This window comes from Ictidomys tridecemlineatus, chromosome 1 (assembly GCF_052094955.1).
Source record: "Ictidomys tridecemlineatus isolate mIctTri1 chromosome 1, mIctTri1.hap1, whole genome shotgun sequence".
NCBI classification, from domain to species: Eukaryota; Metazoa; Chordata; class Mammalia; order Rodentia; family Sciuridae; genus Ictidomys; species Ictidomys tridecemlineatus.
Genome location: NC_135477.1, coordinates 257,018,799 through 257,045,240, shown reverse-complemented (window position 1 = coordinate 257,045,240; position 26,442 = coordinate 257,018,799). Strand labels below are relative to the sequence as shown.

The 26,442-nt window shown below is 49.4% G+C and overlaps 1 protein-coding gene across 2 annotated transcripts in view; it reads left to right on the top strand.

Annotated features, from left to right (window-relative positions):
- Adcy2 (adenylate cyclase 2) overlaps positions 1-26,442 on the top strand; it is a 377,335-nt gene that overhangs the window by 331,751 nt on the left and 19,142 nt on the right. The window contains exons 19-22 of one of the 2 annotated variants that reach the window (XR_013424510.1): positions 6,043-6,127; positions 9,967-10,108; positions 19,557-19,703; positions 21,428-21,535. Coding sequence is in view for 1 of the 2 variants with exons in the window: in XM_040273154.2 (XP_040129088.2) it covers positions 6,043-6,127; positions 9,950-10,108; positions 19,557-19,703; positions 21,428-21,535 (499 nt within the window). In the remaining variant the exon portion in view is untranslated. Of the gene's footprint in view, positions 1-6,042; positions 6,128-9,949; positions 10,109-19,556; positions 19,704-21,427; positions 21,536-26,442 lie in introns of both variants that reach the window. The other variant, XM_040273154.2, reaches the window with a different exon arrangement.

The window sequence follows — 26,442 nt, the reverse complement described above, 5'->3', positions numbered from 1 at the left end:
CATGGAAACCAGACTTTTCAGAAGGAAAATAAGATGTCTTTGAGAGGGTGTGCCATCAAAACTCCATCATGACGTAATGTCCACAGCATCCCAGTGCTTACCCTACGGGGTTCTGATGAGCCACCTCATGGTGAGGGTGTTTGTGGTCTTCAGAAGATCCAGAACAAGATGTTTCCTAGTTCCTAGGTGTTTTCAACAGTCTTCCATTTTGTCTGTAGTACAAAATATTTTACTGAGTTGTTCATGCTTCCAGTTTCTATAGCAGGTCACTTTCTCCCCAAGTTCTTAGCTATTAAATACCTTGAGTGCTCTTCAAGGTTGATGGTGACGTTAATGACAGTTGATATTGCCGGAAGTGCTTTTTTCTCAAAAAAATTCCTCTTCCCATGACAAGGACTGCCTACAGAGCCTGCAAGATGCTATCAGGTTTTTATGAGTTTCTGTTTTTGCAGAACTGGAAAGCCTCAGGAGATGGGTGTTATCGTTTCACATGGACCCAGGCATTAGCCTGACTTTCTAGAAGGCTGGAGATGTTCTTTTAATTCTAGAAAGGCATGGAGCATGGGGAGCTCCTCAGAAGATCCACTAGGAGCCCTGCAGAGTACCCTGCTCTGTGCTGGAACTTTAGCTGAATAAAATCAATGTTCTGTGGGGACACATGGAGGCAAGCTTAAGCAGCAGGCACATCCAGGATCTCAGGACTGTCACTGTGGGAATGGCTGTGTGGCCCCTCCTTCCACCTCCTCTCCCTGTCCAGGAGAGCCATGGAGATGCTAGGATCTCCATATATCATCGACAGCTGTGAGTGAAGACCTTGAGTGTGGTATTCCCCTTTCCCTGTTGTTTCCCTGTGTCTTGAAAATCCCAGGGACGAGAACTTGAGAAACTGTGATATATTTTGTCCAACCTGGAATCAATCAATATTGAACTTGAATCTTGAAGAACTGTCCAGAAGAGGACAGGGGAGAACGGTACTTCTGTCCCTCTGAGACAGTTGTGGGTATTCCCAAGCACCTGGAATCCTCTTAACTTTTGCTCTTGTAAATGAAAAATGTAGTCCAAATCTACATCCTCCCTATGTTTGAGTTAATATCAAAAATTTTTAAATTACTTTCTGATTTAATATCAGCTTTCTCCATCCTTCCTGTTTCTGCCACTCCATGCCATCTTCCAAAAATGTAAAAATGTTTCTCTGTTTAGCAGCAGAGAGGGAGGAAATTCCTGCTGCCCAACTTGGACAATGAAGCACCTTCACTCAAATTCGACCAAGCTTTCTTTCCTTCTTCAGAAAGCAACCGTTAGCAATTAGCCCCTTGATCCAACCCAAAATAGAAAACATCTTGGGACTGTATTCCTCTGCAGGCAGAGATTTGACTTCTAGGCCTCAGCTTTTGTCTTGCTTGACTTAAACTAGGGGGCAGGATCGTGCAAAGCCTCTGCCCACAGACTGTGCCGGGTGCCTGCTTCCCGCCATCAGCTCTTCAAGCGAGGAAGCCAAGCGCCTGCACAGCCCAAGGCATTACATCACATTTTCGACAGCTCTTCTCCTTAGACCCACTCTGCTCCACAAAATGAACCTTGGCTGCATTAATCAGGAAGCCCTGTTGTCTCTCCAGCCCCACTTATATGGCCTCCTGATCTGTGTTCGGACCCAGGGCTCTGTTCTAAGCATGAGTCTGACCTCGTTGCATTTGTGTTTGCAGCAGTGGACACTGGGCTGCACTCTGGGAAATTTGCATAGGAGGCTGGTGAACCTGTGTCCAACCAGGACCTGAAAGAGTCTAGAAAACCTTTAGAGGATCTGCCCCATTTTCAATCCACCACCTTGTCCCTCGATTCCTTGGTTTTACTGAGCACTCTGTGCGTGCAGTTCCTGGCTGAGCTGCTGTCCTCTGCTTCATCACCAACTGTCAGTGGGCCTGGACATTGCCACTGCCTTGGTGGCTCAGGTGGGGAAGAGCGCCCCAAGAGCTCATCAGGATGCTGAAACAGCAGGCGGGACCATGGTGAGGAAGGACCCCATGCATCTCAGCAGCCCCCCACCCAAGCCAGACCTGGTTGAGGATGCAGGGACGGCCGGGGGCTGCCTCTGTTTTCCCTTATTCATTTTAACCCCAGCATGTTTCTTTGCTTTGCTCTGAAAGTCCTATCTTCTGGTCAGGTGGTTTAGTCCACAGCCTGTGCCAGGTCAGATGCAGAAACTTCATCATATTACACAAAATCCCCCTTTCTGCATCATCTGACATCAGGGCTCCCAGGAACCCAGGCACTTCTCATTGGCAAAGTCAGGATCGTGGTGTGGCACAGAGATAGCATAGAAAGCCCAAAGATACACCCCTAAAGACCCTGAGGGTGAGGGTGAGGGTGGGTGGCAACAGGGACAGTGCCCCCGTCATGGCTTCAGCTTTATACTATGGGTCTGGGGGTCCGTGTCCCCAGGGTCAGACTAATTCTATCCTCCAATGAGCTGAAAGGACCTGATTTTACTGCAATCTGTCTGCTCATCACAGCACAACAGAAACTAGGTTTGTTTGGGGACTTTCCATTAAAAAAAAAAAAAGATCTTATTTTACCTAGAAAAATGCAAAGTTTTAAAAGTAAACGCATCTTTTTGTGTCTGTAAGCTAGACTGCTTTCCTCCTAAGAGTAACACAAGTGTCCTGTTTTACTCGCCTTCTTTGCATTTAGGTCAGCGGCTGGGTCACCGGGTCGTCCCTCCACCCTCTCAGCCTGTTCCTTAGGGCACGTTGCTCTTTGGGGCCCCTGAAACTTGTGGGCCAGGAAGATTGCTCTGCACCAGCCTCAGGCAGAGAGCCAGCTGCACATTACCCTGTGCTGCAGGCGTGTCTGGGAGCCTGAATCCCTGGAGTCTAATTTTCAGATAGAAAGAAAGCGCACTGGGCTGCACCGTGACTGCCCTGTCCCCTTGCGGGAAATCACAGTTAGAACCTTCCAGTTACACTGGCTGCTTCCTCCCCACTTCATACCTCAGCAATGGCAGCACCCGACATGGCAGAGTCCAAAGCAGATCTCACTCTTCAAACATGAGGGCGACAGAGCACTCAGGCACAGCTGGCTCTCGTTTCTATACAAAAGGCTAACCTGATTAGGGGTTGAATTGTGCCCCCCAAAAGAAGACAGGTTGAAGTTTGAACCCCACTTCCTCAAAACTTACTTGGAAATAAGGTAGTTGCAGATGTAATTAAGCTGCGGTCATGCCAGAGGGAAGGGGACCCCCGATCCAGTGTGGCTGGTGTCCTCACAAGAAGATGGACATGGGAAGAGACAGACACACAGGGAAATTGCCATGTGGGCACTGGAGTGATGCTGCAGGGAGCCAAAGGGCTCCAGAGATGACCAGCAAAGCCCAGGAGCTGGGACAGGCAGGGCAGGGCTCCCTACAGGTTCCAGAGCCGTGTGGCCCTGCGGACACCTGGATCGCAAAGTTCCAGGCTCCAAAACCACCAACAAAGCACTTCTGTTGATTTGAGCCACTCGGCCACGGTGTCCTGTTACAGCAGTCCTAGGAAACTCGCGGTGATCAGCAGGCTGGACAGGACTTGGGGAAGATGCCACATGGCCTTGGTCATCTCCTCCAGATCCCCACTGTGCACCCCCTTCCTGCCCCCCTCACCCACCTGCACCCAGTCTACAAAGAATTCTACAAGGATGGAGAATTTGTCACTCAGACTTCAAGAGCCGTAGCAGGATCTGCTTATGAGTGGCCCTCGGTGGGGACAAGACCTCTGGTAGACAACAGCAGCCCCTGTTGCTAACTAAAAGAAATTCTTGAGAAGTCTGAGTAAAATCTTAGAAAGTACATCAGAACCCTCCTTGTGGACAGAGAGTTTCAGAAGTGGTGACCGCACACGGACGCCCAGTGATCTGCAGGCCGTTTGGGTCTTGCTATTTCTGAGGCCTGTTTAGGTCTGTTTTCTCCCATCCTCTCCCCAGACCAGCAAGCGAGGCTGCCCTTGTCTCTTGCTTCCTCTACACTCCTACTTTCACCCACCACTACTTTAAGTCAGGTGCAGGTCCCATAGGGAGCAGGTGGGGCAGGTTGTTCTCCCTGCAAACCAAGGTTCACAATGCATTAATGTGAAGAGTCCACAGACAGGATCTCCCACCGCAGGTGGCTTGTGGACACATTCTGTGTGTTAACTGAAAGCCACTCAGGACTTAAGGTGCATAAGGGGGGCCCGGCTCTGCCGGCCATCAGTGTGGAGGATCTGAGCTGGTCTGTATGTTTGGGATAACCAGTCCCTGTGTGGGAATGCAAATGGAAGCTGAGCTTGGATTCGTTACACGGGTGAAGCTGCTGCAAAATCCCGACCTGGGCGTTAGCATTTTACTCTCTGTTTGAGCTTTCAGTGGTAACAGGTGGGATGGGGGATGGCATAGCTTCTTTCTCTGGCCCTTTGGAACTCCCAAGTCATGTGATGCTCATGAAACAACACGAGAACCGGAAGCCAGTACCAGCTTTAGGACGCCAGTTGGTGGGCACTGCTTTCACTAGCCAGTCAGTAGTGTCTCTGCAGGGCGTGTAGAAGAAAGGGTTTAAAATTCACCGAGTTCAGCATTGCTTTTAGACAGCACAGCTGAAATGACTGTCACTGGCCCAGAGAGGAGCAGCTCCATTTCAAAAAGTCAGTCCTGGTGAGACGCCACCCACGCCACCCTCAGAGACAGAGACCTTCCCCTGGTGGATGAGCGTGGACTCTTCCAACCCATAGCAGGTGGCAGGTTCCATAGGGAGCAACGAGCCCTGGTGCAAGCACCACCTTTCTGGAGGGTTCTTGGGTTTCCAAGGCCATAACACCCTGGCACTGGGTGATCAGGTCTCCTGGCTCCCACAGGAGTCCTTCCTCTGCCCGTGGCTCTTTCAGTCTGTTCGTGAGACTTGCTGATCCAGATGTCCTCATCTTCTTCTCCAGCTCTTCCAGCCCCACCCCTTCCCTTATCAGCCTGCAGTTAACACTAGACATCAGGAGTGGCACTGCTGAAGAGCCCTGTCTGCGTCACTTGTGCCAGGTTTATCAGTGTATCTGCTGCGCTGCCCTCACCAGTCCTAAGGCAGGCATCTAGACTCTGAGGTGTTGACAGGTTTGTCCAGGGTCTCCCAGCTCAGGATCCCACCCCAGGCTCTCCTGCCTCACAATCCACCTGAGCTCTCAGTTTCACACCAAGTCTTCTTAGTACCTCATCCACCTTCCAACTCTATGCAGAAACCAGAAAAATCACAAAGCAGGCAACCAGAGCAGGAAGCGATGGCCTCAACTCCATTAAACCTACTCAATGCTGCCTCTGTGACAGGCGCCCTTCTATGTTCAGGTCTTCCTTGCAGTTAGATGTGGGAAATACTCACTTGTCAGCCTATGCAGGACTCCCCTGGGAAGGGCGGCAGACTCTCCTGCACCAGCACAGATGTGCCCCCATCGCTGGCTGGGCGTGGCCAGGATGAGTGACAAATGTCTGCCTGGAACTGAAGGCAACAGGCAGGGTGCAGCTTTCCATCTCTGATCCAAAGCCATATGAAAACCAGTAAGAACTGGCTCGAGATAGGAAGTCAGGTGAAACTGTGCGATCCATAAGTGGGAGGAGCTTGTGGACAATGAGCCCCGCATAGCTCATAGGGTCCGCAGTTCCAAGCGTCCGTCTCCTTCTGTGAGCACCAATGAAATCACTGAAGAGAAGGCCACTTACACCGATCCCAAAGGTAGACAGAAAACGATATTGACATTCTGCTCGTCCTTCCTTTCACATTTGTTAGAATCGAATAAAGAGTAAGAGTCTGTATTAACTTGGAATTATTTTTTCTTTCTTGTGCTTTCAAAATTGGGAGGTTGGTTTTTGGGGGTTTTGTTTAATTTTGTACTTTGACACATCTGGTCTGGAGACACATTTTAAATGTGCATTTGGTGGGGTGGATTCCAGACATGCCCCGGGGATTCTAAGGTTTGTTGGCGCTTGGATTCTAAGCCCTGTGTGTATGTTGTTTTGTTGACGTCTGTCTGTCGGCTGTTTGTTTGCTTTTCTTACTAGACCAGGCATTTGGAAGGACCTGAAGACCATGGGCTCCGTGTCTCTCTCTATCTTCTTCATCACGCTGCTCGTTCTGGGTAGACAGGTAAGGAGTCTGCTCCTTATAGAACACCTCTGAGTGCAGGTTCATCATGCTCCGCTGGTGTGCATACAAATTCTTAAAAAAACAGAATCATCACACAGGAGAAAAGTGGGTAGCACAAGGTGTGGGCTAGATACAGACGGCAGGGAAAGTCCCTTTTCCCACAAGAGGTAAACATTGTAAATGCCAGGAATATGAATCAACTGATTTCCTGCGAAATCCAAAAATAAATTTTGTATGTGCATAAGCCCCAAAAGCATCCCTCATGGATTCCAAACAGCTGATTGTGTTTGGGAAACGCCCTTGGCTGGGCTTCCGTGTGTACGTCAGGATGGATCGGTGCTTCTTCTGTTTGGAGGGGATGGGATGCTTCTGCTGCCATTCGCAACCACTCCTGGAAATACGGTTCTCTGTTAGAAATTTTTATTTGGTGATGTGGATGAAACTGCTCCTCCTCCCTTGGGCCCTCCACCTTCTTCTGTTCTCCTAGGAGAGGCTGAAGATGCAGAATTTTAAGAAATACTCTTCTTCTTCCTATGTACCAGGCCAATCAGACGACAGGACTCACTGAAGTCAGGCAGCTGTCCTCTGCCAGTATCTGCTCTGAGTCCTGTGATATGGGCAGGGCCAATGCCATTTGGCAATAACCAATTAAGAGGGGATGCTGACTGAACTGTGTGCATTATTAAACAGTCATGTCAACTGAGAGGCCCCCTAAGACCTGTGAGTTCGGATCTGGCTTCCGGTTCCCCTGCCCAGAAGCTGTTAGGCATTGCGCAGATGGGCAGGGCCTGCACCTGTCCCCCTCATCCCCACATCTGGAAACGACCTACCCACCCAATCAGTGTGACCTGTGTCTTTCCCTAGGAGCTAACACTGCGCTGAGCTGTCCTGGCCTGCAAAGCCGTGGAAGACCCCCTCCTTCCCACCCCAGCCCCTCGGTCCACCCTCGCTTTGCCTTCAGCATGTCCTCTTTCTGCTTCCCAGGGCTTGTGGTGGACAGGCTGCTCCAGGCTTGTGGTGGACAGGCTGCTCCAGGCTGTATCTCTCATTACTTTCCCGGTTTCTCGTTGGCTGGCTTGTTTCTCACTACCGATCAACTTGCTGCTCTTGCTCATAGCACAGACACGTCCTTCCTTAGAAAACCCTGCATTAGATGGTGATGAGTAGGCTCCTTGCAGAGCAACCCCTCGGTGACCATTCCTCAGGAGCCACCGTCCGCTGGTGGGGCCACCCTTCCTCCGTGTCCCACTGGTCATGTTTTGTCCCGGTCCCTCCTGCAGAACCATCACTAGGATCACTTCACCACAGGACGTTAAGAACCCAGAGTCAAATTAAGTGCTCCTATTGTATTTAGTCATGGAGACTCCCGACATTCCATGCCACACCGGGGTGCTTGAGGCCAATGGCTGACGAGAGGACCTACTCTTCAACTGGTCTAATGCGATCAAACGTATTCAGGGCTGTGGTTGGATATTGATTGTGTTGGTGCCATTACTGTAGCAATAAGTACTGAGACCCTCCAAGGGCCTAGGAAGCTGTGGCTCCCTAAAAGGTGACTCACTCTTCATAGTCACTGGGCCATAGCTGGTTACCTGTCACCTGTCTGTGCGTGGCACTATGGAACAGCCAAGGTGGGCCAGGAGGCGGACCTTCGTCCACACCCTGAAGTGAGTCATTAAGGTCCCGGGTCCCCTGGGCTAGAACTTTGATGTCTATGACGCAGAGCCTCTGTACACATGTCCCAAATCACTCGCATGTTACAAATGACTGCCCCACGTTGGAAATAGGGCTCAGCATATCCAGAGCATCCATGGCCCTGAGTGTTTCCTGATAGGTTTACTAAATGCTAGTGTGGACATTTCCAAATTTTCTGCATCGTCACTTGTCCCAAGGGTCATCCTACCCAGTGACCATCTTTTTTGAAATGACAGAGATGAGCTTGCTTTCTGAGCAAATTAGTACCTGGCTATATCTACTGCTCCAGGTACCTAAGTAACGTTAAAGAGAACACCGCACATCTCTCATACAAAGTCTGCAGTACCACCCTCTAAAATAGGCAGAAAGATGAGGGAAACAGAGGTATGAAAAATTGTTCTACATGTGTAATAAGAATTGTGATGCATTCCGCTGTCATGTATTTAAAAAATAAAACCAATTAAAGAAAAAAAAAAGGAGAAAGATGAGGGAAAAACATCACTTTTGCCCAGTGAAGCTGGTGCCAAAATACTGATCTCTTTCTAGTAGGATACCAACAGAGGCCTTGCCTATGCCGTGGTAGCAGCCTCTTGCAAAACCTGAGTAACATCTTGTTGTGGTTCATGAGCCTTTTGTTACAGTAAGAGAAAACTAATTAAAACACTCTCTAATTTGTAGCGGGTTGCTGCCTGAATGGGCTTTCTGCGGGTGGCTTCTGTTTCTGCTCTAGCCTTGGGTCCTGATTTGGATGTGCTCTCTGTCTTCTCAATCCCCCCCCCATATCAACTCTGTTGCTTCAGTTTAAAACCAACCACATCACTGCTTTACCCGCCCAAATCCAAGTAAATAGTCTGTCCTCCAGGTCAGAGGGCCTTTCTGGTGAGTGCATAGCATGGGCTCTGTTAGGACAGTGGGTGGTGAACTTGGCATTTGCATAAAACCTTGAATGTAAGCAAACCTTCAAAATATCTGGCTTGTAGTCTATTTTGAAAATGTCTTTCTATATGAGGTAAAATAAATGCCACACCAGAGGAGGAGGAGGAATGTGTTTGGGTACATCACACACAACACGGCTGATGATTTCAGGTTCCAAAAGGCAGATTTTCAAAAACTCCCATTTGTGCATGAGTGTGTGCGTGTATGTGTGTGCATGTGTGTGTGTGTGTGTGTGCGTGTGTTTTGTTATATTTTATACTGTCATTGTTCTAATTGACCAAACCAACAGAACTAACAAAACACTGCATGTGGCTCTTCTTTGCATTTGTCTGTCACTAAGTTGCTGTGTGTGCTGAAATACACCCTCTCCCCTAACCCTCCTGTGCCAGACGGGCTCAGCCAAGGCTCTTTCATTATAGTGAATTATTAAATCCCAGGAAGCACAAAGTGATGCCAAGACCAAAAGCACCCTTGTTGGTAAATAGGCTTCTCCATTTCTATAATATAATAATAACTGAATTTTTAAAAACATCATATTTTAGTGCATTATAAAACATGAACACAGATGTTCTCACTAGCGGGCACTGTCTTAATTAAATGGTATCATCACATGCTTTTGTCCACATATAATGGAATTCTCCTATGTACAAGGCAATCCTCAATGAAAAATCCATATTTTACAATCAACTCTCAATTACTTAATTCATGTAGGGGCAAACTGGTTCACAAATACTGAAGAAGAACTGCTACCAAGGAATAGCTTTTTTTTTTTTAATGCAAAATATTGACCAAGACACTTTTTCTACTTTGGCTCTTTCATTTTCCATCATTAATATTCTACTATGCAAAACATACACACACACACACACACACACACACACACACACACACTTGAAGCCATCTTTAACCATGTGAGAAGCCTCACTGTCATTTTGACCCATGAGCCACCCAAATAGCTCATTCCTGGCTCCTGCAGCTTGTTTGTCACTTCACCCGTTTTGGCAAAACCGTGTGAGAGGCTGATTGAGGGATATTTTGGGGGACTGAGGGCTTTGTGGGGAGGGTGACAATTCTGCTTGGGGGTTCTTTTTACCGTTTGGTTTTGTTCTTTTTGTTTTCTCTTTAAAACCTCCACTCTCTGGCAGGACACGATGCCTATTGTTTCTTTACCTCTGTGTCCTCTTGTAACAGAATGAATATTACTGTAGGTTAGACTTCTTATGGAAGAACAAGTTCAAAAAAGAGCGGGAGGAGATCGAGACCATGGAGAACCTGAACCGCGTGCTGCTGGAGAACGTGCTTCCCGCACACGTGGCCGAGCACTTCCTGGCCCGGAGCCTCAAGAACGAGGTCAGCACGTGGGGTTGGGCTGGGGCAGGGCAGGAGGAACTTGGGTCCACATGTGCACAGCTGGCCTGGAACTGTCACTTTCAAGAGCATGCTGATGGGTCAAGAGACATCAGCTGAGAATAGGGCATTAGAATCACCCAGTGTCTGAGCAAGGGGTTGATTCATTATGCAAGGTTTTATGTAAAGTTCTAGATGTGCATTCTGAGGTGCTGTCGTTCTAAATATGCCTCCCAAAGTGGCTACTTCCCTCTCCTGGTGTGGGAGACTCCTTCCTCACCAGCCATGACGGAGCCCAACCAAGAGTCCTTAATCAGCCATGCAGCCTGCAGGCTCAGGGTGCCTTGCTCCTAGCTTCCCCAAGAGCCTTTTAAGGAACTTAGAATTTCAGAGATAATGAGATAATTTGTGAAACCCACTGCATTTAGCAGTTATTGACACAAGAACAAAGTCTTGCGTCTGTCCATATGAATGGATGGAAATGGGAATTTTATGGAACATTACAGGAATGGATAGTTAGCTCGAGCTGAAAAGACCAGGCTGTCATTAAAATGCTGAAAAGGTTTATGAAATGAAACATCGTGGGATTGCAGAGATCACCAGTTACAAGAGCAAGACACAGCTCTGCAGACGGACTTCCTTTGAAAGCATGCACAGGAGCAAGGGCTGAGTGCACATCCCTGAGCTTAGGGCTGCAGAGACTCGGAGCCATCACTGCACTTAGGAGATCGCCACTGAGGTCCAGGAGTGGACAGGGAGGGTAGCAGAGGGAACCCATTGACAAATGAGCTAATAGTAGATGAGCTCGACCCAGACGATACCAGAATACAAAGCAGCATGGTGTGGGACAGCACTTCCCTATGGCATGCAGGTGTAGTGGAAATTGGGAATGCGGTGCAGGTGGGTGAGGGGCTGCAGGCCAGCTCTCTCGTCTCCCTGACAGCGTGCAGGGCATGGGAGCCTTCCAGGCTGTGCCCTTAACGATTTCCTCCCCTGGTAATTTCTACACTCAGGAGGTATACCAGCAGCCTATTTGCCTGTTCATCACAGGAAACAAAATCACTGTTGTCATTAGCAATATAGGAGCCAAATATCTGTTGTCGATTCAGTTTTAAGTTCAGCCATGCTGCCCTGTGGCCCAGCTGGCATTGCCCTGGATGTAGAGACAAACAGGTCAGAAGCAGCCACCCTCCTGGGTTCCTCCTGTGTACGGAACCTATTATGTCCAAGGACACTAGGAGTGCAAAGGTCAGGGTCCAGGATGGCCACTCTGAGCAAGGGACTTCTGAATCTAAACTAGCCAGGAGATGGAGTCAAGGAGGGAGAGGGATGGGGAGAAGATTCCAGGCAGTTAGGGGCTACTCTCCCCCTGGCACGAGGAAAGCACCTAGTGAAGACTTGGAGGAGCCCTGGGGCAGACAGGAAGAGGTAGTGCTGAAGCCCAACCACAGGTCTGGCCCTCCCACATGGTGTCCCTGGGCTGGACTGTCTTGTCTGTTTGCTTGGCTTATTCTAAGGTTGCGCTTTAGAAATAACCCAGAAAGCCCAGTTGAGGAAGAAGAGAAAAGCGTACAGCTATACGCCATGGGCTCACACCTTAGCCCCAACTCTGTCTGTTCTTGTGACCTTGAGACAGTTTCTTCTGAGGTCAGAGCCTCAGTTTCCCCATTTGTAAAGGGAGAAGAAATATGCCTTCCCTGGCAGAGTTGTAGGGTAGAGTGCAGTGTGTTTGCACAGTGCTGGGTGCAGGGGAGGTGGCACTTCACAGAGCAGAGCACAGGGCCCATGTCCACACTGGTGAGACCCAGAGCAGGGAGCACCTTCCCTCCGCATGACCCTCAGGTTCTCTGAGGGAGGGTGGACACTCCTCTCCGAGTCTCCTAATCAGTGCCGCCATTTGAAGTATCAAAAGGGCACACAGCATCTCCTGTGGCCCTCCCCACTCAGGCTGGCCCCACCGAACATGAGTCCTGAGCTGAGAGCCAGAGGCCTGGGCTGAGTCCTGCTCTTGCTGCTGCCTCACTGCACATAGGCAATTGGGACCTCTTCGGGAACAAAGTGGAAATCAGCTCATTTAGATGAAAACAGCTCTGTGCTTTGTTTCCTCCCTCCTCAAGTAAAGCAGGTCCTGGGGGCCTTGCCACAGCCACCTGCCCGTGTGTGCTCAGGAACCCACCTTTAAGCTCTGAGATCATCTCCTCATGATGGCCAGTGTCTGTCTACTGCGCTCCAAGTGGTGGCTCTTGAAGGTGGCTGGCCGTTCCTTCCCTAGGGGACAAAATCCCCAGATGTGCTCCTGACCATGGCCAGCCCAAACCCTCCAGGGAAATGCTTAGGAGCACAACCATGCAGCCTCCCCACCGTGGCACAAATGGCTCCATGTCTCATAATGGCCACGTGACACTGTGGGCTGCTCAGGAGGGTGGAACAACAGGTGCTGATTCCCAAAGCTGGGACAGTACACCAGAGAGACACTCCAGAGCCACTGTTCCACTGCGCAACTCGCAGGTTGCAAGGTTCTCTGTGTTGTCGTCTAATGCAGATTCCAAATCCTGGCAGAGGCTGGCCCCACTTAACCCAAGTTAGGCTGTAATATCCTGTATTTTCCTGCTAATTTTCACTTTTGATGGTCAGGGTAAATATTGGGGGAGGCAGCCGCTCAAGTGGCCACTGTCAAACACAAGGACTAAACAATTAAAAGCCTCTTCAGACAAAGTCACAGCATTCCTGAGCGGACTGCTTGGAGACACAGCTCGCCTGCCTCCTGGGCAGATTGTGCTCTCCAACCACCAGAGATCAAACAGGGAAGGAGGGGAGATGCTTGAGCTGCGTCCCTGTGGGGAAAGACTGAAGGCAAACGGGGGTTGAACAAGGAGGATCCTTAGCTAAAGGTTGCTGAAGGTCTGAGAGTTCCACAGTGAGTCTCAGTCAGGGAGGGGGCTGTGTTTCTTTATGAAAACAAACAACAAGATCACGAAGAGACGCGTCTGAGCACATAAACCATAGCAAACTCCTGCTCCTGCCTCCTGTGGACGGCATCAGACTTCCTGCCCTAGTGAGACATTGTCCCTAGATAGAAGAACCCATTTTCTTCACTTCTAACCCTGGGGCCTGTGTTTTTTAAGAGTCTAGCTGTCTTTGAGGTTCTGCCCCTCCACAATGTTAGCACCAAGCCGGCGCTCCCTGCTCAGCTCTCTGCCTAAGATGGTCCAAGCAGAAGCTCTAGTTGTGATGGACCTATGACCCCTGGAGCGGCGTCACTTCCTGCAGACTCTAGCGGGGCAGGGCAGAGTGGCCCATGCCAACAGCAGCAGTTCTCCAAGTGCAGGGTCCCCAGTTCCTGTAAAAACTGCCAGCTCCTGGGTCCAGTGGGAGCCTCCCTCCACCTGCTGGGCCCTTTCTGGTGACCGAGAGCAATGCTTCTGCCCAGGCCCAGCACCTCTTAGCTGTTGAGCCTCAGCTCCAGTCTCTCAGAGGTTAGTGCTACTAACTTTAGAAGCAATAATTCACCTAAGACTTTTCGAGCTGTGCTGGCGTGTAACCAACCTTCAAACTTTGCTACCTTTTAAACAAATGCCTCAAGCTCTTGCAAAACTTGGAGAATCTCTGTGCCTGGGGATTTATCAAAAGCTTTCGGGGAAACTTCCTTCCCCACCTTTTCAGGGCCTGAGTAAAGTGGAGAACAAAACCCAATGTCATCCTTTTCCGTGTGACACTGGAGACAAAGCACTCCGGGCGGCCTCTGCCTCCCTGGGTCCCGCTGGGTGGCAGTGGAGGGTTCACTGCCTCTGGATGCAGAGAATGAGGGGTTCATGGGCACCAGCCTTTCAGCCAGGGGACACCCACCACACGGGCCCACTTCCAGTGAGCTCCTCGAGATGCTTTCCTGTGAGTCTTTTGGAAAAAATCCAGGAAAACAAGACTTTGGCCAATAAACAACAAAACAAAACAAAACCACAGAAAAACAACAGCCAAATCAAATGAAGAACAACCAGACTTGGTGTCATGTTTTGTTTCCCTCCCTCAGATGAGCTATCCATTTCCCACTTGATGGGTGCAGCTGACTCCTGGTGTAATACCTGCCCTGAGCCGGAACAGCCTCTGGGGGCAGAACCCAGGAGTCAGGGCTCTGGGGGACCCCAGGGAGGCGGTGTCCATATCCCTCTGAGGCACAGTCCATCGTTGATGATCACCTTTTGAATCAGGGGCAGGTTCTTGGGCATCCTTCACTCCATCGTTTTCCGGAACAATCCTAGGAACAATAGCATGCCATATGTCATGACCTATGGTCACAAAGAACCCTCTAGGCTGTCCTTTATTCCCCTACCCACTGCATATATGTACAAAAGAAATTAATTTCCCTTCAGAAACAGGGAGTCAAGAATGATTCAATCACTGTAACCACCGAGTCCACAAAGCTTCTATTTGGATGAAATGCTGTTTACTAAGCCTCTGCTGGGACTGCGTATGCGGAGAGCCGACCGCTTGGGCCTGAGCTTAGCTTTGCAGCCTCCTCCTCCTCTTTCCCCTGGGGCAGTTGCACTTGTAACTTACTGAAGATTCTCTGTCAGCTATCACTTTCCTGGGCAGGTCCAGCCCACATGCCCCCATTCAGGCTGGGAGCCAGGCCGTGCTGGGAGCCAGGCCGTGCCGGGAGCCCCCACTGCTTTAGGTGATCTGCTGGATCCTCTGCACTTAGGCCAACAATGTTCCCATAGCTTCTTAAGAAGGCTGCATTTTGTCACCAAAGTGACCCTCTGCTGAATCCCGGTGGTGGGGAATCATGAATCATTTTGAGCCAGACAGCCTCCTTCTGAGAATGCCAAGATTTGATCAAAAGAAGAGGCCACTGCAGACATTTGGGGATAAACCCCACATGCAAACAGCGCTCCCTCCTCTGATAACCACAAGGGCCTCAGGACCCCCAGTTCAACCCCTAACGGTGTTCTGTATGCATGGAAGGGACTGGCCAGATTGCACTTGGCTTTCAGGAGATGCTGTTGTATTTTCTAACTGTCTAGGTACAAGTTGACAGTCGGGGACACAGGGTACTAAGTAGTCCCTGCACAGACCAATGGGAAAGGTCCCAGTGTTGGAGCCCACATTATGCAGCCTGGATCCGTAAGAGGGAGCACTGCACCACTGGGAGGCTGGGAAATCCAGGAATTAATGAGGTCCCAAACATTTCCTGGAACATAGCAGGCTCCCTCCAGCCTGCAGAGAAGCCCCGGCCATCTCTGCCGGGCTTTGAGCAGCACTTCGTGCAGTTTGTTGTTATGTCTCCATGTTTGCTGTCTCTCCAACCAGACTCTAGTCTCTAGGAGGTGTTGTTTACGTCTGCATCCTCAGACCTGGTGTTTCCTACCTGTCATGGCAGACCATCAAGGATCAAGGGGACAAGTCCAGGGTGTGTGTGTGTGTGACAGTATTAATATGAATTTCAGCCTGTGATACAAAGGGACAGTTGCTTTCGTGTCCAAAGGAAGTGCTAAACACGGGGCGGTGCAGGACTTACAGATGCCATGCTTGGAAGCCAGCTGTAGTTGTGGACCCTTCAACATGTGGCAGGAGATTAGGAGTTGGAAGAGGGTTGGAGGACAGAATGTCGTGGGAATGAGACCCACCGTAAGGGACAGAGGGGACTTTCTTCACCTCTGGACTAGAGAATGGACGAGAACCTCTCCGTCTAGGACGTGCCCATGACTGTGTCTCTGAGTGGTCCTAGGAAGCTCTGATGGACTGTACTGATACCTAAAAACGCCAGGGGCAGAGGCTGAGCGTGGCTCTGGGCCCACAGAACTGGGAGCTGTGGTTAGGACTGTCACTGGGCTGCCAGGATTCGAGGGGCAAAGAATACTGAATGTTGCTCAGGGATCAAAGAAGAGAAAGAGAATTGTCACGGGGTTTCTCAGATCCTGTTTTATAAAGCTACTTGGAAGGCTGAGCAGACCTCAACCAGAGAAGCCAGAAAAATAGCCCAAGAGCCGAGGCTGAGAGTGACCACAAGCAGGAGGAGCAGATATGACCTCCCTCACAGCGTGAGGGTGCAGCGTCCAGGGACGGGGGTGGGCGGGGAAGCAGCAGGGAGCTAACAATCCATCAGCCACCAGGAGGAAAGCCAGGGTGCGCAGGGAGATGCAGTCAGTGGAGAGCCGTCCTGCCTCATCCGTCAGTCATGCCATCGTACTCCAGGCAAGCGCTCTACAGCTGAGCTACAGCCCCAGAACCAGTTACATCTTTCTTCCCTATCACTACCATGAAGAGTTTGTAAAAACTGATATGCAAGATAGGGAACTAGAAGAACCAGGCAGAGGGAATAGAAGCCAACTGCAGCCCTTCCCATCCCGCGCCAGCCCAGCCTGAGGAAGGGCAAAGGCCTCACGCTGAACCAGGTCCAGCTCTGACTGCTCATTGGACTCGATGCTTAAGTGTGGATGAGAGGACCTTGCGTCACCCAGAGTAGCAAGAAGAGCCTTACGATTGCCGCAGGTTTTCATCCTGGATAAGAGAAGAACTAGCCACACTCAATAACCAGAAAGGACAGTGAGCATAGAAACACTTGCTTTGAGGTGACCTCTTGCTGAGCTTGTTCGGTGGATTGTGAGTATGTGGATGCATATTTGTCAGGTGAAGGCTCACCCCTGGGAAATAGATTTGGGATCTGGCAGGTGAAAGAAGACGTGAGGCACAGTTGGGATAATAGACATGCTTTATTCAAGGGCAGCAGCAGCCCCCAGCTAGCTCACCTGAGTCTTTCCAGAGACCTATTTTATATGCCGGCCAGACAAAGAAAGCCCAATGCCAACAGGTTACGTAAGTGGGCACATGTTCAGGGGTTAATGACCCTGAGTACCTAAGCTGAATCAGGGTGTCCATGACCTTGACTTCATACTAAAAACAGTCCACTGGGAGCCTAACTATAGCCATCTTGGGCCTCCAGTATTGAGAAGGCATCAAACTCACTTTCAATTCCAAAGCTCAATGATACTTTCCAGTGGCTATCTGCTGACAAGGGCCACCCATTCCAGACCCTGGATTTCAAAACCTCCTCAAGGGTTGCCCACCTGTCTTAGCCCAACCCCCAGATCTCTGGATGTATGAGGAACTCAGGTCATCCACCATTTAGCACACGGTCCTCTCTAGTCCCATGCCCAATCCAAAGGCCTGAGGGAGACCCTGGTGAATTAAGAGTGTAGCTCCATTCCCTGCAAGTTTTGTCGGCTCCAGAGAATTCAGAAAGCATAAAAGTCCCCTTGTTTTCAAGTACTTACAGTCCTGTGGAATCCCCGAGTCTCAGGACCAGGGGACCAGGGATCGCCCCAGGGGATGAGGTTCTGTTGAACAGTGGGAGGCCAATGTGTCTGCCTTCTTGGAAGACCCATGGATGATTCCCCCATGCATTCCTGTTAAGAGCTATAGAATGAGAGGACGTGTCAGATCCAAACTGCCAATCAACTCAGTCCTGCATTTCATCTTGTTCCCACCCCAGACACCTTCAAAACTCAAGGAGAAGAGAGAAAGATAAAGGCATAAGACTTGCAAGTGATGGGGGCTCCATGCTACCCCCAAATCCAGGTAGAATAGCCATAGTCATCTGGGAGACTCAGGATAACATATAAATGTAGATTGTACAAGGGAGGACTGCACGCACAGTCAGCCTTTCTGAGCCTCAGTTTTCCTATCTGGGTAAGAATGACAGCACAAGACTCGTGGGACTCAGTCAAGGAGAGCTAGTGCCTCCAGAGTGATCGGGGCGGCCCCGTGCTCTCCTGTGGGGCTCTCAGTAAGTGCTGGCTCTTACTGTGCTTGTGTTTGTCATCTTTGTCCCTCTGAGGCTTGCTCTGGTCAATGTCAACTGACAGTGGTGAAAAGCAGGGTCAAGAGAATGTGTCCTGGCTTGCTAAATATACCCCTCTAGTTAAGAGCAGGGTTTACTGAAGTTTACACTAGTTTTATAAAATGGACATTTCAAACTAAAACAGGCTCCTGGGGTTGCCCCGACTCCCTGGCTGTAGTCAGCATGATGGAGCCCAGTTGTCTTGGGTTGTCTTCCAGGGAAATGGAGATTCACAAAATGACTTTGCAGAGGAGAACACGCAGGTCTGCACAATGAGCCGGTACTGAGTGTGGATAGAAAGGAAAACTGGGCTCTGCTGTCCTCGCGGAGCCCTCACAGGCTGGTGGGCACGGAGTCACATATTCCCCTGAGGCTGCCCTGAGGATTGCCATGGCCCTGGTGTGTTCACTAGGAGACCTCCTGGGGAAGACAGTCCCCGGAGAGGCCACCAAGCCTCAAAGCTGTAGTGCTATTTAAGTGCCCACTCCCTGCCCAGGGATTCACATGGGTGTCCTGTAGCAGCGTCACAAGTCGTACCCATGGAGTGTGGGTTCCCTTGCCGCACTGGCACACACAGGAAGCACAGCTCCCCACTGGTTCCCTCCACCCCAAGGTCAGCCATCTTGCTTCACAGAGCCCTTGGAATGTTCCGGGCAGAGCAGGAGCTTTCTGTGCTTCACTGTGACCCTGACCCTGGTGGTACGGGCTGTTCTGCCCATGCCCTCGTGAGCCCGTGCCAGGGGGAGGCAGATCTTCCGTGCCTGCTCAGCTCCAAGCCCACTGACAGCCCTTCCTTTCTGAAACCCTCTGAGTCTGAAGCTCTCACTGGGTGTTGGCAAGTTATGGCAACACCTTGGGTGGTGTTGACACCATGTTGCAGCTCTGTTTCTGCCTGTGGTTGAAGAGCTGTGCATCTCTCTCTCTCTTTAAAATCACACGGATAGGGGCTGGGGTTGTGGCTCAGTGGTAGAGTGCTCACCTGTCACGTTCGAGGCCCTGGGTTCAGACCTCAGCATCACATAAAAATAAATAAAAATAAAGATATTGTGACCAACTATAACTAAAAATAAATATTAAAAAATTACAAAAAAATAAATTCACAAGGATAACATACAACTAGAAAAAGTGGCCTGAGTCGCACTGGTATAACTAAAAAATTGCTTGGTGAGTTTTATCTGCTCTTTCCAGGAGGCAATAAAGAGGAAAATTTTAAGTAAATAAATAAATAAATAAAAACTCCCATCCAAAGAGCATCACTAAACACGTTACTTGGGGACAGCACAGTCATCTTGGAATTGACTCTGTTTTCCTTGGGTTGTCTGAAGAACACTTTCCTGGGCCTGACTCCGTGGCTGCTTGTGATCAGAGACATAGAGATGACAGAGATCTGACTGGGGCCACCTCCTGCTAGCTGGTGGGAGTGGGTCTGTCTCTGCATCTGCTCATTCGAAGCCTCACCTCCGTGGGGCGAGGTGGAGCCGGCCAGGGGCTGGAGGGGGGGCCCCGGGAGTGCTCCCCCAGGTGATTTCTTCATGAATCCTCACCTAGCCAGCCCTGGCCTCTGGGATCTTTGATGGTTTCCTAGAGCTCAGCTCTTCTTCTTCTCCCCGGCAGGACTTGTACCACCAGTCGTACGACTGTGTCTGCGTCATGTTCGCCTCCATTCCGGATTTCAAAGAATTCTACACGGAGTCAGATGTGAACAAGGAGGGCTTAGAATGCCTTCGGCTCCTGAACGAGATCATCGCGGACTTTGATGATGTAGGTCTGGGGGTTACCCCTCAAGGGCAGGGCCCAGTCCCCCATGTCAAGATTCCAGTGCACTTCGGTGAACTCAGTATAGTAACATACCTAAAGACATGTCCTCTGGCTTAACTTCTGATGGTTGGAGCTAAGACATGTGCTGTATTGAAGCAATAATTTGGGAGAGACAGGAACATTTTATTTGTGAAGCTGATGATGATTGCTAGAGACAGCTACCAAAATCTGTATCCTGCACACTAGTAAATTTTCTACCAAGTCTTGACCTTCAGGGAAAATATTTCCCCACCCTTTTGTATGTTAAAATATAATGAATCTATTTATTATAGTAGATTGTTGGCATGTCTGTGCACACTTCAAGGTCTTTGTCAGACATCAACTTGAGCTAGGTATGAATGACATGCTTTATTATTGACAAAGCAAGATGTGGGTGGGATAATGCATCACATTTTAGAAAGGACAAAGTATACATTTTAGAATTTGAAATAGGTGTCATTTTTCAACTTTCAATATTCTGTCTACATAGAGAATAATGTGTTCTATTTTCCGAGAAGGACAAACGTGTCTCCCGTTTTAAGGGTATTGCAACTACACTACTCTTATCATTATCATGCAAACTAGAGGGACAGTGACATCCATGAGCATATGTTCAGTTTAATTCATAGAATTTTGAAATACAGAGATGAGATTATATAACACAATGGTTTTCAAATCCACCTGGTTCTTTTTTGTTCTTTTTACATTTTTTTAATTGGTGCATTACGACGAACCTAGTTCTGACTGTCTTTGAGTCCTGTGTGTTTTCTCCTACTGCCGTCCTCAATATGAGGTTTCCTGAATATTCATGGAGAAGTTATGACAACCAAAGATTTCTACCATTATCCCTAGTGCCTAGTAAAAAGAGGTCGTGCAAGCTTGCTTCAGCTGCCCCTCAGGAATATAGCTTGTGCTGAGAGCAAGTGACAGTGGGAATGTGGATATGCAATCCAGGGATTTGCTCCCTGGCTTACATTCTTTGACATGTAACCCTAAAAGAACCTTCTCTGAAATCAGGAGTACTGAGGAGGGAGCAAGAAAGGGCTCTGGTCTTTAGTTGGTGCCATTCATTTGAGCCCTGCCCCTCTGGAGCAGATACAGAACCTTCCAGAGTTTCCACCCATCCTCCCTCTGCCCTACAGCTTCTGTCTGGGAAGCCTCTAGCTCTTAACTTTCAGTCATCCCATCCCAAACCTTGAAGTCATGGAATGGGGAGAAGTCACCTGGGAAGCAGGCAACCAGCACTTGGATCAGAAATATTAGGGCTGATGGAGGAGCCTTTCTAGATCTCTGTTCTTTCCGACTGAGGCCAAAGTCCAATCCTCAGCACTGACCATTGGTCACATATCATCCTGACCCTGCAGGGAAGACTTCCCTCACTGAATCAGAATTTCATGTAATACTTTTCAAACATTGAGTCAGGAAAGTTGAGGCCATTTTCACTTGCCTCATATCTTACCCTGGTTCCTTCTCTAGCCAAGGTCATTCAGGTTCATGGGTAGCAACTCCCTGTGCTCTGTTCCTCCCAAGGCCATGCCCTTGTGGATCTCCCCCAGCAAAGCCCCAGGTCAAGGTGGTGACGGTGGTTGGACAAACCTTGTTCGCTTTGCTGTGCACTCGTGTTTGAGAAGGGCTTGGCTTTGGGTCCATGTCCATCTAAGTAACTGAATGACTCTCATCATTTGCAGCTGCTGTCCAAGCCAAAATTCAGCGGTGTTGAAAAAATCAAGACCATCGGCAGCACCTACATGGCAGCCACGGGTCTGAGCGCCGTGCCCAGCCAGGAGCACGCCCAGGTACAGACGCGTCCGTCACCGCCTGTGCATGCCAGCCTCGGCTCTGTGCACAGATCATCCTGGAGGCACAGAGACGGAGAGACCACTGAGTATACAACCTAAGCAATCTAAGCCATCCAATGAAAAAGAGAATTCTGGAGGCTTCACAGGGTCTGAGGGTCTGTCCTAGGACTCCAGTAAAGGAACATAAGAAAAGCCAATCAGTAGCTGATGAGAACAGATATACCATATATCTCTTATATAACAGATATGCGATGCAGTGAAGAGGAAAACTGTTTATCTCAAGGACGCTCAGTAAGGATGGTCCTTTTGTTTAAGCTGTGCAGTTAAAACCCAGTTGGTCACATAGGAATTTGGTTGAAAAGATGGTTTGGGCAAAATCGGGTATCTGCACTCCACTGGGGATCCTAGGAGATCATCTTCACGTTGTATTTGCATGTAGACAAGGGGTCCATAAGGAAGTCCCCTCTTTCCCCTCAGGACAGTGGATCTTCTGCCTGACTCTCAGCACAGGTTTTCTGTGCAGCCTGCCCTCTGCTGGATGCAGCACAGAGCAATAGAGCTTACCAGAACTCAGCTTTCTGAAGACAGGTAGAGGGAGCAGCCCAGCCCCACTTGCCTATCCTCTCTTCCCACACTCACCTGGTGTGGGAGGAGCCAGAGGCCAGGTGTCAGAGCAGAGCCGCTCCTCCAGCAGCTGACGGGTCTGACTTCCCTCCTAACAGTCCTGGGCAAAGAACAGGAGGTGGAAGTTCTGCCTCAAGTTGGAACTCTCCTGCTTTTCCAAGGGAACGGGACAACACATGTTCCACCTGTTCTCCTCTTCAGGTGGTGGTTTTCAGTGTCATGTTTATGGGTAGGCATTGCTCTGCTACTAAGTGGAAGAGGCGAAGGAAGCAAGCGATACCAGAAAGCTTAGAGAGATCTTCCCCTTATATTCTGAGCAGCCCATCCCAGCCAGCTTGGAGCCCGAGGCAGAAGGAAAACAGTGCATCCTGGGCCTGGTGGTGGTTAAAGGTTTGAAGTACTGAAAACTGGCGAATACTCTTCATGTCTAAAGGACTGAAAAATTACAGAGGAAAATGTAAAACGGAGGTTTTTAAATGTAACATTGTTGGAATTTTAAATCCCTTAATCCCTTACTAAGAAAACTAATTATCATTTTACTTTCCTGACTTTAATGGAACAAACTTATACTTTTTCAATGCCTTTAAAGTCCTGGGAAAACTGAACCATTAAAAATAACACGAGAACATGAATTCAGGGACAGGCGATCTTCTTTTTGCCTCAGGCTCGAAGATGCTCCGCACAGCATTGCCAGGACGGTCTGTCCTCGTCCATGCGGCTGTCGTAGCAGCAGACCACAGAACAGGCCCTTCTAAGTGCTCACTGCTCTGAAGCTGGGGAGTCCAAGGTGGAGAGGATATACAATTCAGCCTACAGCACTTTCTTTAGAACTTCATTATTTCAGTTCACCCTGAATTTTTCTGCGTTGGTTTTGATTTTTAAAACATGGCATTAGAATATTATTTGTCAAGGTTGCTGCGCTCTTTGGCGCCCCCTGAAGCCAACAGCTATTACCAGCAGAATCCAGGAGTGGCAGTGTTTCTGCAGGAGAAAATTTTGGACAGGATATGAAATGTAGTCAAAATATAGCAGAGTTTATTAGGAAGGAAAGCACTCTCAAGAAGAAGGGAGAGGGTCAACTCTAAGAGGAGAGAGCAATGATGTGCCCCTTTGCTACCCAGTTTTATTGGCAGGGGGGAGGGTCTTAGGGAAGTTTCTAGAGATCTGCTCAGGTACCACCCCTCACCTTTTGACTGACAGTAGAATAGCCTGAGATTTTTAAAGTTCCTACTGCTCATGATTTTATCCATAGGTTCCCAAGTGCAACCCATGAGGATTGGGATTGTACCATTTTAATGAGTTCAAAATGATATGCTAAAGGCAGCCCTGGGTCACCCTGGCCCACACTGACGGGTTCGAATTGGAACTTGCATTGACAGATGTAATGGTCAGTGGGTCTTGCTTTCCGTTATCCTGTCCTCCTGGGTCTTGGAATCTTTGGTCTCTGTGAAGGTGACAGAGGACCTCTTTCAGGGTAAAGCATTCTTAGGGACAGGAAGGAGTCTGGGGACCTGAATTCCTTGGCCCTGGGGAAACAGCCCAGAGGACAGCAGATTGTTTGAGCAATGTCACATCCATTCTGTTCACTGAAGCCACAGTAGGTCAGATGGCCTAGGTAAACTGCCTTTTCTTTTTTAATTGGGTATCAGTCATTTTCTACAGTTTTATTGGTTCTTATCGGCTATACATAACATGAAGATCGTCTCAGAAATGCATGGAATATAATTTGCTCCTAAGTCAGTCCTTCCCCTCCCTTTCTCCTCCCCGTTCCCTTTCATACAATTGCTCTGTACAGGAAGCATGTGGAGGGCCCGAGGGTCCACAGCGTCGTCCCCTTCACTTCATGCTCCTGCCCCTCACCCTGACCCAGCAGGGACCAGCCTCGTCACCCCCCTCACCTGCTCTAGACCCAAACCCCTGAGTGAGACCTTCATGATTTCCATGAAGACATCCCACATCCAGAGAGGGAGGCAGCCTGTCACCCCCTCCAGCCCACCACGTCCTCAGACCTTGGCCTCCAGGATCCTCAGGAGCCGTCTCCAGGCTTCTCTCTTGTGTTGGCAGTCGGGTTCTGGGCACTGACAGTCCGTATCCACTGTCCTTATTCTTTTCCCTCGACTTTTCCTCTAACCCCCACCCCCTAATTCTGCCTCAGTACTGCCAGAGTCAGAAATTTCACTCCTTTTTTTCTTTTTTCTTGTTACCAAGGAATGAACCCAGTGGTGCTTCACCAGTGAGCCACATCCCAGCCCTTTTAAATATTTTGTTTAGAGACAGGGTGTTTGACTGAATTGTTTTAGGACCGTACTAAATTGTCGAGGCTGGCTTTGAACTCACAATCCTCCTGTCTCAGCCTCCTGAGCCACTGGGTTTAAAGGCATGTACTACCGTACCTGGAAGAAATTCCACTCTTGATCAAAACTGTTTTCAAAGTACAAAACTCAAATCTGATTGCCTCCTCTAAGCACTCATCCTCCAAGTCCTGTCTGTGGCCCCTAACTCGGAGGATGAGTGCTTAGAGGAGGTAGTGAGATACTCCTCACCAACGCCCAGAAATCCTCTGCTTCCCAGCTTCCTCAGCCTCTCCCACCTGAGCTCCTCCTCTGCAGAACAAGGTTATGTTCTCTCTCTAACTGTCTCCTCTCCTTCAGGATCTCACCCAAGACCTTCTCCACTCCTCTACTTCTGTGAGCCCCACTGAAACCATTATCCACTGACCTGACCATGGGGCCACCATGGGGCCAAGCTGGGATGTCACTTGCAGCTTCCTGTGGACACCCAGATTTCTCATTTTACCCTGTCTTCTTCCTGTCCTCCCAGCTCCCCAAACGAGCCGGGTTCCACACCTGCAGCCACCACCCGACTGCCGCCCTCCTCTCCCTGCAATCCAGGCACAGAACAGCTGCAGTTCTGCATGCTTCCCTGCCACCCGGGGTGCACCCAGCCAGCACAGCCCCACCCGTCACCACGGCTACGAGCCACTTCATGGTCACCCCCAAGCCTGCTGTTTTTGAGGGCAGCCTGAGCTGGCCATTTCCTCCACTTCCCCCGTCCCATGATTGACACATGCCGAGGATGTGCCAGCCCACGAGGAGTCTTTCCAGATCTTGCCCCCAGCAGGACCAAGGCTCCTCCACCTTCCTGGAAGGTGACCCCTGACACTGTCGTCCCTCTTCCTCTCTCCCCTGCCACTTCTCCAGCCCTCTCCCACCTGCCACGGCCATCCCTGCACCCAGCTCTTCGTATCTAAGTTCTTCCAGCCCTGCCTTGGCAAATCACTCTTGGCCAGGATCCCATCCCTCCGCCCGCATCACCACACAGTGCAACTCGCCTCTCCAGGCCTGACTGCCCAGTGATCCACACCAGGCACCTGTTACCAGGGAGTGTTTTCAGGGTGAAGAAGAAAGAGCATGGCTTCCAAATGAGCACGCTCACTACCCTCATCGCCAAGTCCCCCAAGTCCCATGTTCCTTCCACATAAAGTGAACACCCCAGTTCATGAGGCTGTTGAGAAAATGACTTTAACACGAAAACTATGTGCCAGACTCCTCGGCCACGGTAGATGATAAACGTTCCTTGCAATGATGAGTCGGTGGGGTTCATACTCTGTTTTGCAGATTGATACCGTTGCCCTCTCCAATGGAACAGGGTTAAGGCTTTGTTTGACATAAATGAAAACAATATGTCATTATGATATCCATGCAGGAAATTTCTACTCAATGCTAGCTATTTACGATTACAGCTTTTAATTAGAAACTTAGAAAGGTCGACCTTAAGTGCAATGACACTTGATTGGGGGAAAATACCATGCTCAAAAAATGTTAATGCTAATATTAGATATCTTATAGAAATGAATGTCACTATTATCTTTATTAACTTACCTGAAATGAGCTTAGGAGTTTGTTTCTCTAGTTTACAGCAAAATACAATTTATGGCTTAAACAATTATTTTTGTAACCAAAGAAATTCAATTTGCAAAATATAGGCTTCCCAACGATTCATGAGATTTTCTTAAATATAAAAATTATCTGAATAACAGCCTTTTGAAATCGAGCTTCATTTGCGATCACCTCTGCCTTTCCTATTTGCCGGAGCCACGTTCTTATCCATCCAGAAACCGGGGCCTAGGAGCCCCCCAGTGCCCGGTCAGGACAGAGCCGCGGCCTCTCCAGGTGCCCCTCGTTTCCATTTCCTGAATGAGACAGTGACCCCTAAGCATGACACACAGTGACTGGGAGATGGCATGAATGTCGGGACTGAGGGCTGTTTGAAAGCAGCGG